The sequence below is a fragment of the Arachis hypogaea genome, chromosome 15 (assembly GCF_003086295.3).
Source record: "Arachis hypogaea cultivar Tifrunner chromosome 15, arahy.Tifrunner.gnm2.J5K5, whole genome shotgun sequence".
Classification (NCBI taxonomy): Eukaryota; Viridiplantae; Streptophyta; class Magnoliopsida; order Fabales; family Fabaceae; genus Arachis; species Arachis hypogaea.
In genome coordinates, this window is record NC_092050.1 from 147,765,766 (window position 1) to 147,783,862 (window position 18,097).

The 18,097-nt window shown below is 32.9% G+C and overlaps 1 protein-coding gene across 1 annotated transcript; it reads right to left on the reverse strand.

The window, feature by feature from the left end:
* Positions 1-12,192: 12,192 nt before the first annotated feature.
* Positions 12,193-15,001, reverse strand: LOC112751190 (uncharacterized). The gene is made up of 3 exons (XM_025800249.2): positions 13,845-15,001; positions 13,469-13,540; positions 12,193-12,483 (listed from the first exon to the last, which is right to left on the reverse strand). Exons 1-3 carry the CDS (start codon positions 14,463-14,465, stop codon positions 12,430-12,432), a joined length of 747 nt encoding a protein of 248 aa, XP_025656034.1. The 5' UTR covers positions 14,466-15,001; the 3' UTR covers positions 12,193-12,429.
* Between the last annotated feature and the right edge of the window lie 3,096 nt (positions 15,002-18,097).

Below are 18,097 nucleotides of genomic sequence, written 5' to 3' on the forward strand. Positions count from 1 at the left end.
CATATACTGATCCCAGCTCACCGGCTGGTCCAAGACACAAGCCCTTAGCATATCCTAATAGCACGTAAAACATATACAGAGAATGCACAGAAGCACAATCAGTCCATCTTTTAGGCTCTATAGGAACGAACTGCTCTGATACCATAATGTAACACCTTACCACACTGAGCTTTACGCTTAAGTCATAAAACAAAGGTGGTGTGGCATTACGACCTCTAAAATAAAATGTGTACATATAATAGCAGAAGAATTATAATATGCTAGGAGCCTTGAAGAATAGAGGAAACAAAAATCGCGAAATAAAAGCGCAACGCTCAAGAAACGGGTTAACTTGCGTGCTAAGAAAACTATAGCTATTAAGTGTAAAGTAATCCAAAACAGGAACAGAGAGTCAAAGATACAAACTGACGAGCTCCTAACTCAGCCTGCGAAGTCAAGACTGGCCGGAGAATATTTACACATATATACATTCATATCCAAAACCCAAATGTACATAAACACAATCTTGCCTCTCCATAAACCTCTAAGAGGATAAAAAAGAATAAGTTATGCGGAAAGAAAGCTAAGTACATCTATATACATCACTGTACAATAAAATAGCCCAATAACCACTTCATCTTTAAACCTCATTTTCATCCATAATTTTCATTCCATTCACTTTCAACATATCAATTCCAACATAATTCCTAGCAACAACATTCAACCATGATTCTTTCCAAATTAACATAATAACAATTACCATCCATAATCAATCACTAACTATCCAACAAACACCAACCAAATATATCCATCAACAACAACATTCAACCATGTTTCTTTCCAAATCAACATACCAACAACCACCATCCATAATCCATTACTAATTATCCACAAACACCAACCAAGTATATTCAACAATAAATTACTAAACATTAAAATACACCTGCATTCCAACTTATCCTATGGTCACCTAGCCTAAGTTTTCACAGAACATTATATATTAAATGCAAGAAACCTAAATCATACCTTGGCCAATTTCCACGTAACGACCAAATCAATTTATTCAAAAACAAGGCAACCCCTCAAAATTCAACAAACTCTAAGCTCAGCTTTCTCCAAGTCCCAATATTCACAATTTTAAGCTCCAATTATTTATTTTCAACCTAATACACATTTATAATACATATATATCCAATTTAATACTCAAAGCTCAAATTCAATGAAATTAAAATAGAATTATCATATCCTCACCTTACCCAAGCTTCACATAAGCAAGAGTGATTATTTTCCTCAAGTTAATTGGATCCTAAAACATCAGAAATCAAAGAAATTCAACATTCCTACTCAAAATTCGAATATTGGGGGAAGAGGAGGCTGAGAGTGATTAAACAAGTTACCAGTGAAATTGTTCCGGTAAAAATGTAGAGTTTGAAGCGGTGGATGCGTGGTCACAAACGGTGTGGCGATCGGAGCTCGGACGGAGAAGTTACAGGGATCGAAAACCACTGTAAGGGTTCGGGAGCCTTTTTTTCGTTTTTCTTCTCCCTGCAAACTGAAGGCTTTGTTGCTGCTGAAATGAGGGAGAAGAAAGGCTTGGGTTCATTTAATAGGTCGGTCCGGTTGGACCGACGACCCGGTTTGGGCTCGGTTCAATCAGTTCGGCCCATTCGGTCCAATCTTGGACCGTTTTCTTCGAAATTGGTGTCAGAATTCTCGTTTTGATGAGCTCTATCCTAATTTGATATAATATTCATATTTCTAATCCTCTTTATTAAAAACTAATTTATTGACTAATTATCTACTAATTTAACGGGGTTTACACCTTTGGGTGTATTCCTTTATTAAATTTATTCTTATATTTTGTTTTGTTTTTTGTTTTTAGAGATATGTAATTTCAAGAATGAGGGTATATGCTAGGGGCACCTTTCAAGAAAAAGGATAATGAAATTGAATCACCATACATTAACATCTCATGCCAAAAAACAAGGTATAAATCTTTCACTCTGAAAATTAATCTTTCCTATATTAATTTGCTAATTTATTTTTTGTTTTTCAGTTATGATTGTGCCATTTATGTAATGAAATGGCTTGAAATAATTCAGCCTGAAAACGTTAAAAGGGAGAAGTGTGAGTGGGACAATTGGACTCAGGTAATTGTGTTTAAAACTATATAACTCTTTATTACTTTAGTAAATTAACATAGTTGATTAAAAAAATATTCTTTTAAACTGTAGGAGGAGGTGGACCACTTTAGAGTAGAATTTGCTTCCCGGATTCTATACCATGAAATGAATCAAGACAGAGCTGAAGCCATTAAGGGAAGTGATGCAGTAAGATTGTCCAAGCCATCCTCACTGTTGTTGAGTCCATATTGTCTGATAGATTCTTATGATATTGACAGTGATTAATCTAAGTGTTATGTATTGCTGGAATAGTTTGAACACTTGTTGTAAAATTTTGCGAATATAATCCAGTGTTATTATAATTTTTTTTTTCATAATTAAATTGTCTCTGTTGTATTCAAAAGCTCTATATTACAGGTTCTAAAAAATGAAGGAAAACAACCCCAAACCTACTCGACACCCAAAAAGTTGAATTTTACACCAAAATAATTTCAATATACACCCAAAATTTTATCCCCTGATGCTGGAACCCTAAAACTCTAAACCCTAAAGCTTAAAACCCTAAACCATAAACCCTAAATCCCAAAACCCTAAAACCCTAATCCTTAAACCCTAAAATCATAAAGCCTAAACACTAAAGCCTAAACCCTAAACCCTAAAACCCTAAACCATAAAACTCTAAACCCTAAACGCTAAAACCCTAAACCCTAATCCATAAACCCTAAATCCTAACTAAAGAAAATACTAATTTCTAACATAAATAGCAGCATCTCAAAAAATATTAATAGATTAATTTTTACACCCAAAAAATTGAATTTTGCACCCAAATAATTTTACTATACACCCAAAATTCTACCCCCTGATGCTGGATCCCTAAACCCTAAAAACCCTAAACCCTAAAACAATAAACCCTAAAACCTAAAACCCTAAACCCTAACCCCTAAACCCTAAAACCTAAACCTTAAAACTCTAAACCCTAAACCCTAAACCATAAGCCCTAAAACCTTAAAACCCTAAACCTTAAATCCTAACCCTAAACCCTAACCCTTAAACCATAAAAACTTAAACAGAACGATAATTTCTAACATTAAATAGCAGAATCTGAAAAATATAAATGTAAAATGTCAAACACAAGAAAATTCAGAAATACACCCAAAAAACTGAGCATTACACCCTTATCTTGTTACTATACACCCAAAAAGCTATCCTCTGCTGCTAGTTTCCTGAACTGATAATTCATAACATGTCCGTCATATTGGCTGGAATGTGGTTGCATCACTGATGCAGCATCAAAAAGGTTTAACTGGAAATAATAAACTCACATATTAGCAAAAATATTAACAAGAAAATTAAACTCAATCACCACCTATTTAAAGAACATGACTTTTACCTCGTTTAGAGCTTTTGTTTTCTTCTTCTTTGAGGCATTTGCAATTTGTCCAACTTTGAACCTAGCCTATTTTTTGGACCTCTTGTTCGAACCCTTGGAGAGCTTTGAAGCTCGTTAACGGATTCCAAGTTGGCATCTTCGTGAGATAACGAACATGTCCCCTTTCTTTTGGCTTTCAGTTCTTCCATCTCAACCATGACGTTATCGTAGGCACGGTGCAGAATGGCAGTCATCTCCTCGGATTCTGATGCAAATTCACAAATATTTTGCAAACAAAATACCAATTCGTCAAACCTCTTGCTTCTTGGCTCCAACAATGGCTCGTCGTGGCTGCTCTTGATGTGTGTGTGTCACCTCTTTACCTTCTTTCTCCATCGTTCTAATATATATCTCGATGACACTTGGGTTACTCGTTCAAAGCTTAACACACTTAGGGCGTGACGGCACAATATCCCTCTTGACTTGAATAATAAGCACTGGCATTTCACTTGGGCTGCTAATGAGTCGTAAGTAACCACAAACTTGTTGAATATTGAGCTGGAAACTTGTTCTCCAACTTCGTATACTAAATAGCCTAGAGCGGAGTTTGTTAATCTTGTGATGCAATTCGCCTTCCCTCTGAATTGTGCTTGGACTTCTCTAAACTTTTGGTGAGTGTACACATGTTGAAACTGAGCTTCTATGGAGGATTTTATTACAGACGGTATGACGGTGTGAAAATCTGCAGCATTAGATTCTCTCTCTGATTGTCCCCTGCTTCTGAGGCAATTATCGTATTGTTTGACAAATTAGATAAGTGAGCTGTTCCGGGTAATGAACTTGTTAAAAAAATGAATACATGCTCTCGCTCCTTTGTGTGCTTCTCATCCCGGCCCAAAAGTGGTAATCCAGATAAATTGGAACCCATATATGACAGTCTTCATAAAGATCTGCATAATACACCCAAATCAGACTATATTACACCCAAAAATATGCAATTTACACCTCTGCTACAGATTTTAAACATCATTACCTGAAAGCCACTTGTTGTCCACAAGACTATACTTCAGCAGAAAATCATTCCAATTCCTATCAAATGAGTCTTTTCTATGAGAGTTCCAAAAAACTTGGCTCATTTCTTGTTCGATTTTTGTATGTCCCTTGTAGCCGTTTAATTTGCTTGGAATCTTCTTCGTGATGTGCCAAATACACCAACGGTGAATTGTTGTAGGCATACAAGCCTCTATAGCCCTTTTCATTGACGCGCATTGATCGGTGAGTATCCCTTTCGGAGCATTTCCTCCCATGCAACGAAGCCAACATTGAAATAACCATTTGAATAATTCAATATCTTCGTTTTTCATCAAAGCGCATCCAAGAAGCGTTGACTGACCGTGGTGATTCACCCCGACAAAAGAACCACAAACCAGATTATACCTGAAATAGATTACGACAAAATAGAATTAAAATCAACAAAATACACCCAAAAACCTCCAATATACACCTCTGCAGCAGATTCATAAAACAACATTAATTCAGCATCATAAACCAGAATAGCATGTTCCTTGTTTGTATTGTAGGTGGTGTCGAATGAAATAACATCTCCGAAATACTCAAAGGCAGCTCTGCTCCTTGCATCGGCCCAAAAAGCAAGCTTAATCGACTGATCGTCCTCGAGTTCGAGCTCAAAAAATAAATTCTGATTCTTCTCTTTCATTCTTAACAAGTATTTTCCGAATTCTTTTGCATCTTCTTGTTCCGAAACATTCTGCACTTTTCTCGTGATGTAATTTCTCACGTCTTTTTCGATAAAATTTAACTCGCGGTGAGTCCCGGCTGCCGCAACGAATGGTTGGTAAGTTTTGCTTGGTCTGATACCGGCTTTCTCATTATTCTCTATTGTACGACGAACGACATGCTTAGTTTCATGTACTGTTTGAGCAACTCTGCTTGAGTTGGACAGCAAGGATGTGAATGATGCAACACGACCTCCGAAATGATTCAAGCACCAACATCCTTCAACGTGTGTATATAAATTATTGCAGGACAATTTAAACCAGCTGTGGGATTTGTCTTCTCGGTCGGAGATATTTTAGATTTCCATTTTCCCTCTCTGCTACATGTAATCAATTGATTCTTAATTTCGTTTCCCTTCTTATTTGTGCTCCGAACTCTTGTAGAAAAACCTGCAGCCTTCGCATAGTCCTTGTAAAATTTTGCAGCATCTTCAAGGGTGTTAAAAGTCATTCCAACCTTGGAAACAAACTGGTCATCAACATCACAGAGGGGCTGCAAAATGTACCATGTTAAAAACAAGGATATACTATACAGTTTCTGCACGTCATAAAAAAATAACAATTCAACTAAAATACACCCAAATATTCCTTATCTACACCCCAACGACAACAACTCAACTAAAATAATAAAAAAGCCATAAATTATAAATACACCCAAACTTTTCTAAAATACACCCAAATAGTTTTGATCTACACCCGAACGTCTGGTATAAAATGCACAAAATTAATCAAAACTAGTACATTAGATTCAATTCACATTCAATGTTTACGCATTAATTTCACAATCAATGTTCATGCATTATTCAGCAAGACAATCATAAAGGACTAACTGCATCAAATTCAAATTCGATAATTAATTGAAACTAAATCACACCTCAGGAACTTCATTCGATTCAAATTCAAAATCCATTTCACCCTGGTTCAGCTGACAATCTGAAGTTGAATCATCCATTATCTTCAAAACGATTTCAAATCTTGATTTCAGAAACCATGAAAATCGAGAAAAATGAAGCAAGAAAACAGAGAGAGAAACGTACGTAAATGACGAAGGAGAAACCAGTGAGAAACGCACGTAAACAAGGAATGAAAAGGCAAAGAAAAACGCACGAACGAGATCGAACAAAGAAGGCAAGAAATTCGAAAAAGGAAACGAAATCCTTTGAAAAAAGGAAGTTATATATTCGCGCGTTAATTTATTTAAAAGTCTGTTAAGCAGGCGCGTGAAACACACATGCCACAAGACGCGCGTTTGAGGGTAAAGGACTTGTAAGACTTGTAAGCGCTAATCGCTTGGATGCAGAGATTATTCGTATAACCAATTTAGATTTAAGACATTTGTATAATTTTGATCTTCAATCAATTTATTCAACTGAATTACCCTGTTATTCATATAACTACCATATTGCTTAGGTCTAATTGAAGTCTGAAGTGGCCAAATTGAATGGAAGAGACATAACCCTATTACATGGACAATTAAGGAAAAGAAAAATCATAAACCAATCTTGTATGTTCCTGTCCGAATCTGTCCTTTCAATGGGAGTATAGAAAATTTCAGTTTTTCATCCTTCTTTGTTCACCATCTTTGTATGCAATTTTATACCGAAATAAATTTTTGTGTATTTTGTCATTAAACATATTGATACCAAACGACTGAAAAAAAAGAAAAAAAATACCAAACGCACCTTAAAAAGGACTATCACAAAAAGCATATATTATATATAAAACTTCATATCTATATAAGTAAATGGAAAACTTATGTTCCTAACTAAAGAATAAAGTTAGGTTAACCACCAAAAATGCCTCTGAATTATTCAAACGCTGACAGAAATACACTCGAATTTTACTATCGACAAAAATACCTTTAAATAATTTAAAAATATAATAATAATACCCAACGGTAAATATATATTTTCAAAAAATGTCTTAGAGATTAAATTTTGATGTGATTTTTTACAATAATAATTAAAAAAATGAGATATTATTATTCTTAAAATTTGATGATTTTTTTCTAAGTATATATTTTTTTTTTGTAATTTTTTAAAAGTATTATTAGTTGTTAACAAAAAAAATTACAAAAAAAATATATACACAACGAAAAATCACCAAATTTTAAGGATACTAATATATCATTTTCTTAATCATGTTTGCAAAAAATTGTATCAAAATTCACTCTCTAATATATTTTTTGAGAAATACATATTTAATATTAGATAATCTTGCAAAAAAACTAACATTAAATATGTATTTCTCAAAATATAAATTAGAGATTGAATTTTGATGCAATTTTTTGCAAGCATAATTAAAAAAAGAGATATTATTATTCTTAAAATTTGGTGATTTTTTGTTAAGTATATATTATTTTATAATTTTTTAAAAGTATTATTGATTGTAAAAAAAAGAATTATAAAAAAATTATATACTTAACAAAAATCACCAATTTTTATGTATAATAATATATTATTTTTATAATTATTCTTGTAAAAAATTGCATCAAAATTCAATCTCTAAAATATTTTTTGAAAATATATATTTATTGTTGGGTATTGGTGTTGTGTTTTTAAATTATTTGAAAACATTTTTGTCAATAGTAAAATTCGAGCGTATTTTTGTCAGCGTTTAAATAATTCAGGGGTGTTTTTGGTGGTTAACCCATAAATTTATAATATTGTCATTTATTAGGCACAATGAGAATTGAGTGTAGTATAGAAGAAATTAATCCCCATACGGTACGAACCTCATTTAGTTAGAAGATATGTCGGTATTCAATGCTTAATTGTATTTCTCAAATAGAATTGCCTTCTTATGGTAATATATATAAATTCAATATATGCCATAAAAATTAAAAATAATGCTAGAAAACTAATTTTTAGTTAACATTAGTTAATTTTTAAAAAAAAAATATTTTAAATTTTTAGATTCTAAATCATAAACCCTTAACCAGTTAACCCTACATCATAAATAATAAATCTTAAATTCTAAGTTGATTAATGTTGATTAATTAAAAATTAGATTTTTATATTTTTTTAAATTAAATATAATAATAACCACTCATTTTTTATTAATGCTTTGGAAAATACTTGAATATGTTGATGATTATACAAATACAAAGACTACCTAGAGTATACCAAACCATGAAATTTAGTTACAACTTGCAAGGAATGGTTATATGTAACAAGTTTTATAGTCAGTTTTCTAGCCACTAAAAGATAAATTCCGACGAAACAAAAATGGAGAGTACGAAACCAGAACCATATATGAAAAGGGTAACATTGAAATTGAATAGGTCCAAAGTAAAATCCAGTGGCGGTGGTGATGCTTCTGAAAGCATCCTCGTTTATATCCAACTTAGAAGCACATGCCTCACAGGAATTGTTCGTTCTTGGATCATCACAAACACCAGAGTCACTCCAACACACCCAGGTGGCTACAACTTAGACAGATGCCTTAACTATGTTCATCATTAGTAGTGGTCTGTGGGTCCCACCACACAAGTTTATTACCAAAATTTTGTTCTAGTATGTGTTTTGGACCAAGACAATGTTTGGTTTTGCTTTACCCTCTTTCACACACCATCACAAAAACGAAAAAAAAAAAAAAAAAAAAAACCCACATGCATATAATTGCATACATACCTATACACGTATGTATAAAAAGCCTTAACACAACCACAAACCTATCCCAAAAGAATCTTTTCCAAAATGCCCTTTATGCCAAACTCCAAAAGGCGTTTACTTATGCACCACTTTTTTTCTTCTCTCTTTCTTTTCTTCTACAATAATGGTACACACACATCATATATATGACCCCTAGATTCTTTTCTTTTTGAACTCTTAACTTGAGAAAAGAGTCATATATTTATATAATAATATTGCATATTATTAAGTAAAGGGGAAGAAGAGTTTTGAGGAGGAAAAAGAATTGAAGAAACAAATTAATGTGTTACCCGGGAGATCCTTATGTTAGCCAAGAAGGGCTTGATGTGGTGCATAGAAGATGGGTTGTTTTCCAGGTGGAAACCGCCGCAAGGCATGCACAAAGGGCAATGATGACGACTACACAGGCTCGTGGCGGCGACAGCTCCGGAGAGAATGGCCTTATGAAGCGATGCGTGTGCTCGCCGTCGCAGCATCCGGGGTCATTCCGGTGCAGGCAGCATCATGCAGAGTATGTGTGGCGTGGCAGAACAAATTAAGTGATGGTTGAACATTGATCTATAAGATGTATTTAATTCCAGTTAGTACATACATGAATGTTATAATATATTTATAATAGGCATGCTTATAAAATGTTATATATTTCCCCTTCTTTTCAGGATTGTGTGTGATATAATGATCACAAAGTTTGTTACGATACTAGTGTTTTCTCTTTTTATTGGAAGAGATGATACTAGTTTATGCAACTGGGGGGTTCTTTAAGTTCTTTATATATACTGTTGTGCTAAAATGGAGCAATACTATGGATATGGGCTCAAAAGGGAAAGATTATTGTGAATTTTTTGTTATTTAGGTTTATGATGACTGCAGAAACCATTCGACAATTCTTTGTTTTTTCCTCTGACTAATAAGGATGTTACTTTCTGAAACGAGAAAGATCAATCGCAGCATTTATTATTAAAATGCCATAACTTTTAAGTAATTTTTGTAAAGGTTGGTTGGAGTTAACTTCTCTCCTAGTTTAGTTAGTTTCCTGACAAAAACCGTTTCTGTATTTGTTTTGTGGCAGTGTGGCACATAGGAAGTTGTTCTAAACTAACTATTGTGTTTAACGCATTTATGTTCCGATGACATGTCAAAAAGTTTAAAAAGGAATATGATGTTGCTTTATAAAACCTAATCTATCTAGTTATTTATTTATTTTTTTCCTTTCTTTTTTCGTTATATAATTTTCTTTTGATTAGTTGTAGTTGCTCTCCTCTGAAAAATAGGTTCTTATTAATGTTTCTGTTGTTTTAATGGGAAATCCTACTTTATTTAGGGGCAATTTACGTAAATAAAATAATTGAAAAAAAAGTTTATGCAATACAATTTTATAAATTATCAGATGTAATTACAATATTTTAATTTGTATATAATCCACTACACCTTACTACTGTGGATTCTATTAACAAGTAAACTGCTACATTTTGCGACAGTTTAGTTCGAAAACACCAAGAGCATAAACTGCTACATCTTGTAGCGGTTTATGAAGGGATAAATGTACAGGATAATCCGCGATACCCTACAGCGGTTTCTTCATAACGTGGCTGCTTGGTAAATACCTATGTGTGTTTTTGGCAAACGCGTTGGAGAAAAAAAAGTGATTCCACTTCTGAACGCATGTTCACGTAAAGCTAAAATTTGTTACTTCTGCGTTCATGTTCATGGTGGCTGATCACTTCTCTAATGCGTTTGCCATAATCCATTACAGGGTATTGCGGATTAACCTGTGCATTTATTCCTTCATAAACCGCTACAGGATGTAGCGTCCTGTAGCGGGTTACGTATTAATGGAATCCGCAGTAGCGTGTAGCAGATTACATACAAATTGAAATGTTGCAATTGCGTCTGGTAATTTGTAATTGCGTAAGCTTTCTTTCTAATTGTTTTATTTGCGTAAATTGCCCTTTACCTAGTGCTATAGCCGTTAGTGGCTCTTTTTCTTTTTGTAATTTATTTCATTTATAAGTGAAATTATCTTTGTTAAGCAAAAAAAAAATTACAGTATATTCCTTGATTCAATTGTTAAGTATTTCTAAAATTTTATAAGTACATATATAATTGAATAACAGTAGTTTACACAAACAATAAACAACGATTGGACTGTCTTTATATATGATGACTAAAGCAAGACGTTAAGAACAAAGATGGTTAAGGAGAACAGTTTAAAGTATGTAATGCCTGTTGCTGGAAAATAAATCAGCAGTTAAATCACTTCATAATATGCCCATCTCTTAAAAAATTCCTTAACCATTGACTAGGTGTTGGGTGCAATAAGCAGTGTCTCTTAAATAACTCAATCTACTGATATCAATATAATGGTTTTACCTATGAAAACAGATCATAACACTGTTGGAATAGATCATGAAAGATTTTGTTAAGTATAATAGTTGCCATAAGAAATATATCAAAAGAACCTAATCTTTAAATTATAAGTTTATAACATAAATCTGCACTTAAAGTAATAAGTTTATTTTCCCATTAATTAAATGGCATGTTTTCCACCACCTAGAAATCACACCTTTTTGTTCATTTTGCCAGTGCTACATAACCCATTAATGAACACAGAATATTTGTTAAAGTAGACAGCAACCAGAAATTGGATTCTAGATAGCAACTTATCCACCACACGTGAAGAAGATATACCACCACCGAATTGAAAGTGAAGTGCACAATTCAATTTGACTGTAATGTGCTATAACCTGTGACATTTCAAAGCGCCGAACATTCTACATGTCACTACAATGACCTTCCTTTGATTTTGGGGTTAGAATCATCTCCCATGTTAGTTTTAAACTATATTATGTTAGGAAAAAGATAAACACAAATGCCTAAATTGGACCCTACAAATTCGAAGAGGACTATACGCATTCATAATACATGTATGATGTGTCTATCTCTCTCTCTTAACATTAACTTGGGCAGTTGGGCTTGTTCAAGATCAATCAAAGGATCTGAATCCTTGACTTTGATATGTCCACATTTTATTAAAATAATAGATAGAACAAAATGGAAGATCAATATATGTGTCCAGCAGAACCCTTTTTTTCCTTCCGGGGGTTGCGTCACATGTCACTAATCACTATGGTAGTAAATAGTATCCGCAAGAGCCAGGAGGTTCGATTTCTTTTAATCTATTTCTCTTTTACTAGAGATTCTAAGTTAACTAAACCAAGCATGATATCAATTGATTTAGTTTCATGATTGCTGAAAACACATTCTTTCGTAGGTTTATCAGGAAAACCAATTAATTTATTTCTCAATCACTGGACTAACAAAGCTCCTATCTCATCTACCTCATAGTACATAACAAATACGGATGCTGGTAATTTTTGGTCAATCAGAATTTACAAGGGTGTGTGTCATGTGTCAATCATATTCAAAATTATACAGCCTGGTAAAATTAATGCAAGGAACAGAACACACCACCGTGATATGAACAGAGCATGCTAAAGATTGCTACAGAGTCATGCATCTTCAGCTCCAACATTTGTGCTTTGATCCAGCTTATCACCCAGTGACTGAAGCAAATAAACAATAGATTAGCAAAGTTTTTCTGTATGAAACTGATGAATGCATTGAATAAATTATCTACTTAGCCACATGGTTTTCCATTGCCAAAACTAAAATGCAGGCCATGCAAGAATTGTATAAGCTAAGGACAACGCAATGTTTGTGGTAGATGTAATAACAATTGCAACGTTTGTGATGCTTACTAAAAAGCATATACAACTCAGTTTTTATTTTACAATGTTAAGAAGGTATTTACAAAACCTAAAATGAGTGGTTATGTTATGTATGCTTCTAGAACTAGTATTGAATGTATTTGAGAAGCATATCTGGATTTTATGAAACAAGGACAACTATAAAATCCAGGAAGCTTCCACCTAACAAAAATTGGTTTAAACTTGAAACTGGATAACCAAAATGAATACCAAGTACAATCAAAGGATCACAAAGCACGGTATTCTTCCAAGTCAGGACAATTATGCAGACTTAAAGAGAGACCCCAAATAAAGGTGTTTGGAAAAGGAAAGGAGGGAATCTAATACGTAGAATACACAGCTAGGAAAAAACTTTAATCAGCAATCAGTAATTGGTAACACAAGACAAACCAAATGCTGCCAAAAAAAGGGGGAATTATCGACATTAGTAGCATTTTTGGAAAAACAAAACATGCTATCCAAGCATAAATAAGAAGTATCCAGCAGTTCTATCTGGGTTTTTCAAATCAGCTAACGAAGTAATCCCCTGGCCCCTTGACCCAGCCTGGAAAAGCGAAGAATAGCAAAGATAGCCACAACTCTCCCCACGGCTTGAACCCGGGTCCTCTCACTTGAAGACCTTAGTTCACCTCCCCTTAACCATCCGGCAAAGGCTCATTGGCAATCCCACCAATTATTGAAAGGAAAAAAGCCATGAAATGAATCATTCATTGGCCACAAACATAGAGATAAACGACCAATCTATCATTCTTACAGAAGAAACAAAAATTCAGATTCTAACCTCAGGATAGCAGTCTTGACGAGCAATTGTCTGGTTTTTTACATTCACATACACTTCACATGACACAGTTGCCTGGATTCAGCATGGAAAAAAAAATCACAAAATAAGTTCCACTCAGAAAACATGAGAATTGGGGGGAAATATTCAGCAACTTGAACTTGCAAACCCTATTTTAGTCCCAAAATTATAGGCATCATTAATGGTGTAACCTACTTCATGTCCCCAAATATATCATTCCATACTCCCAAGATCAAATGAGTCTCTTAATAGTAAAATCAGTAGCAAATTTCATAGAAGGACCATTAAAACAATTTTCAGAAACCAGCATAATAAGATTTAGCTGAAAACTTAAATTGAGAAGTGAATCAGCACCTACCTTCAATGGAACATCGAAGAAGAACAACCCTAGCTTCCCTTCCACGCGCGTTTGTGTATCGAAGGGGATAACACCCTTAGCAAGATCCTCAAGCAAGTAGAAAGCGTCGTAGATCACCTCGAACCCATCAATGACCAGCGTGGCGTCCACGTAGGACGAGGCGCGCGCCTTGATCTTGCCTCCGGCGGCTTCCACCACCCCAAGCTGGCGGCCGCGGTACCCAATGGAAACAAAGAGGCGGTCATAAGTTACAGAGAAGAAGTCCTTGTTACGAACCTTAACGGTGACGGAGAAGGACACGTCGAGAACCGGTATCGGGTCAGCTCGGATGCCGATCCGGTTGAGGCGGATCCGAGCGAGGCGGATGTCCGGGTCGGAAGGGTAGATGAAGAAGACGGCGACAGCGAGAATGATGAAGAGGAAGAATAAGGCGGAGTAGCAGAGGCAGCGGCGGCGGCGGCGGCGGGAGGTGGTGTCGGGGTGGTAGCGGGGGAGAAGAACGACGACGTTTTGAGGTGGGGAATAAGAAGGGTAAGAATGGTAATTGCAAGGGACGGGATTAGGGTTTGAGGGAAGGGGAGAGTAAGGGACGAAATCGTCCTTCCCGTTCCCGGTGGTCATTCTGAATGATGATGGTACCTTTCACTGTGTCGTCTAGTCTCCTTCCGTATCGCACAAACACGTAATAAATCATCATCATAATTATAATTCTAACTAATACATCTATTAATACGTCTATTATTTTTGTTTTCTCCGACTAATTGGACTTTTTACATGTCAACTTTTTATAACTTATTTCTTAAATATTACCATTTTAGTAAGAAAAAATTGTTTTTGTATAAAGTTAATAATTAAAATTTATTAAATAATTTAATTAAATTATTATTTAATAAATTTTAATTATTAATTATTAATTTTATATAAAATTAATCATTTTTATTTTATATGTGCATCTTTGAATAGTATTTTTTGAGTCAACACATAAGAAAGAAAAGGCCTAGATGTCAAAATAATGGTATAGGGTAATAATATGCCTAATATCAGGGTGGTATAATTTTAATGAGTTCCAAAAATAATGACACGTTGATAAAGAAAAAGAAAACCAACTAATCTGTTGAAAATTTTAATTAATTTTAAGAAATAAAATTCCTTTGTTTAAAGAATCTCTCTAGCAGTTTGTTCTTATGCACGAATTCACTCACCCAAAACAACCATACCGATTATTGGTGTCACCTCTTTCACTCACTCATATCCGGACTAACACAAACTCGGTCAAATTCTCACTTGTTGAAAGAGAGAAAGAAAAATGAAGAGAGAACCAAGGAGAATGCGTCAGCAAAGAAAGGAAAGACTGACAATGGTAGTAAACTGAACATAAAGTATCAAATTAGTCTCTTAATTCAGTTTTGATTTTTAAAATTTAAAGTATTTTATTTTGGGATTTGAATTTTTTAAAGTTTGAATTTTACTTTAGAAAATAAAATGTAATCTCTCACTATTTATTTTATAAGTGAGACCAAAAATAAATATAAAAGAGAAATTATTCAAGAATAGAAGATCACACTTTATCTTCTAAAGTACAAATTTAAAATTTAAAAAATTCAAATTCTTTATTTTGAATTCAAAAAAATTTTATTTAACTTCAATATAATTTTACCGCCAAAATTAAATAATTAACGGAATTATGCTGAATTTTTTAACGGTTTTACTGTAGACTGTAGTAATTAAAATTTTTTATTTCAATTTATTTTTTTAAAAAATTTTAAAACCTTAAGTAAAATTAAGAATAAGATTTTAAATATTTTGTAAAAAAAATTAGTATACAAAAGTTTCAATTGTTTTTTCAGATAACTATTAAAAAATTTAGTAAAATAGTTATCCGTCTATTTTAGCATATATTGTCGTTAACGGTTCTATGATAAAATAAGATTAGAGATTAACGTGAGTTTTAAATGTTAAGTTGGAGAATTAAATTGTGTATATCAAAATTTTGAGAATCGGATTAAAATTTTAGTGTATCAATTTATTTTTTAAGAGAATAATTATTCAAATTAGTCTCTAAAAATTTTAAAAGTGGACATTTTAATTCCCAAAAAAATTATTACACAGATCAGTTTTCAATATTTTTCTTCGTCAGACATAACAATTTTCTGTCTATTTTCCAACGTGACTCACTAAATTCTTCAAGTATTTATTAGAAAAAGAGTATTAGTAAATATTATAATCGAAATAACTTTTAAAGTTAAGTAAAACCTATTTGATTTCTAGTATGGTATATTTTCAAAAAAAAAATATTATTAAACCATTCGTACTACATATACAATTCTAAATTCAACAAAAAGATATGTACAAAGACTCATATTCTTTTAAATGAAAAGCATATTATTGTGGTTTGATTAGTTTCACGTCTTGTTGTTTGTATATTTCATTTTATTATATTGAGTATTTTCTAACTCCAAGTCAGAAATATCTTATATTAAGAAGTGGTCCAAATATTGATTATATTCATGTGTATGTACTAAATAAGATTATAAGTAAATATGCTCATATATTTATCATATCATCACTAAATGCGCAATGAATAATATTCATTGTATCAATTACACCACATAAAAAAATAAAATAAATTTATTATTATTAATTACATAATAACACCGTATCATGATTTTTTAAATATATTTTGTTAAAAATAGTTATCATTAGATTTTTATGTATATATTTATAACAAAAAATATAAAAAGTATATATATTGTGACTCATCAATAATAATAATAATAATTTATTAGAAATTATTCTAAAAGAAATTTAAGGTTAAAATTATTTTAATATAACTTAATTTTGTGTGATAGCTAAAAATTAAGTATCAAAGTTATTCTTCTATTTTTATTTGAATTTCAACATAATCATCAAATTATCAATTAATTCAAAAAGCTAATTGAATTTCTACTTCATATTAGACTAATTTAATATATACATCAATGTGGCATATATATATTATTTTTCTTTGATTTATAATGTGCAAAAGTTATGTTAACAAAAAAAAAAATCTTAACTGTCACATGTGCAAGTTTGCATGCCAACTCAGTATTTTCTGTTAATGAGTCATAGGGCTGGCAATTCATACTCTACACGCGGGTATCCAACCCGGTCCAACCCGTTCGGGTAGGGTAGGCTATTCGACCCACTGCGGGTAGAGTAGGGTACGGTCCGGGTATGTCTGCAAGTAGGGTAGGGTACAGATTTAGGGTGTACCCTATCCTATCCTACCCACACCTCATATATAATGAGTAAATTCCCATAATGGTCCTCGAGATTGACGCTGTGCACCAAAATCGTCCCTGAGATTCCGATTGCACCAATTACGTCCCTGATATTGGAAAAATTGCACCATAGTAGTCCCTGACCCGTTTTCGTTAACGGCGCGTTGACGTGACTTGATGAGTGGACCTTTGGTGACACGTGTCACATCATGGTTTGGCCACGTGTAACGGTATGATGACGTGTTGGTCAACGACACGTGGCATGCTGGCGTGGATGGGTATGCCACGTGTCACAATACTATTTTGCCACGTGTCAGATTATGCCACGTGTCGCAATGTTATTTGTCCACGTGTCATCCACTATGTCATCGTTACATGTGCACCAAATTGGTCCCTTACTTTGCATCAAATTACTCATTTTAGTCACTGAAATTGAATGTCGTGCACCAAATTAGTCTCTTCATCAGTTTTTTTCTCATTTTTTTATAAATTTAAAATTCTCAATATTTTTTATACACTAATTTTAATTATATTTTTTATTATACATATTTTATAATAAATTTTTTAATTAATAATGTTAACTTGTATCATTAGAGTATATGTTAACTAAAACCAAAACTTTATTATTGCCTCTTGTGTTTATTTGTATCTGTTTTAATACTGTTCAAGTCATGTTTATAATAAGTACTTGTATTGATTAATAGTGTAATATATGAAAAAGCTGCCTAACTAAGTTATAGATAAAATGAATTATTATAATCGATAGTATAAATCTATCTTATTAATTTAGTGAGAAGTTAATTATATGGGAAATCAGACATTCTTAAAATAGATGGAAATAATGAATTTATATTAGTTAATAAGTGTCTTATCAAGTATTTCTAAAATATTTATTAAAGTGTTAAATATTATAAAAATTGTATTAAGGAATATTATTATACTCTTAACTTACACTTTTTATTAAATCAATATCAATATGTCACATAATTCTTT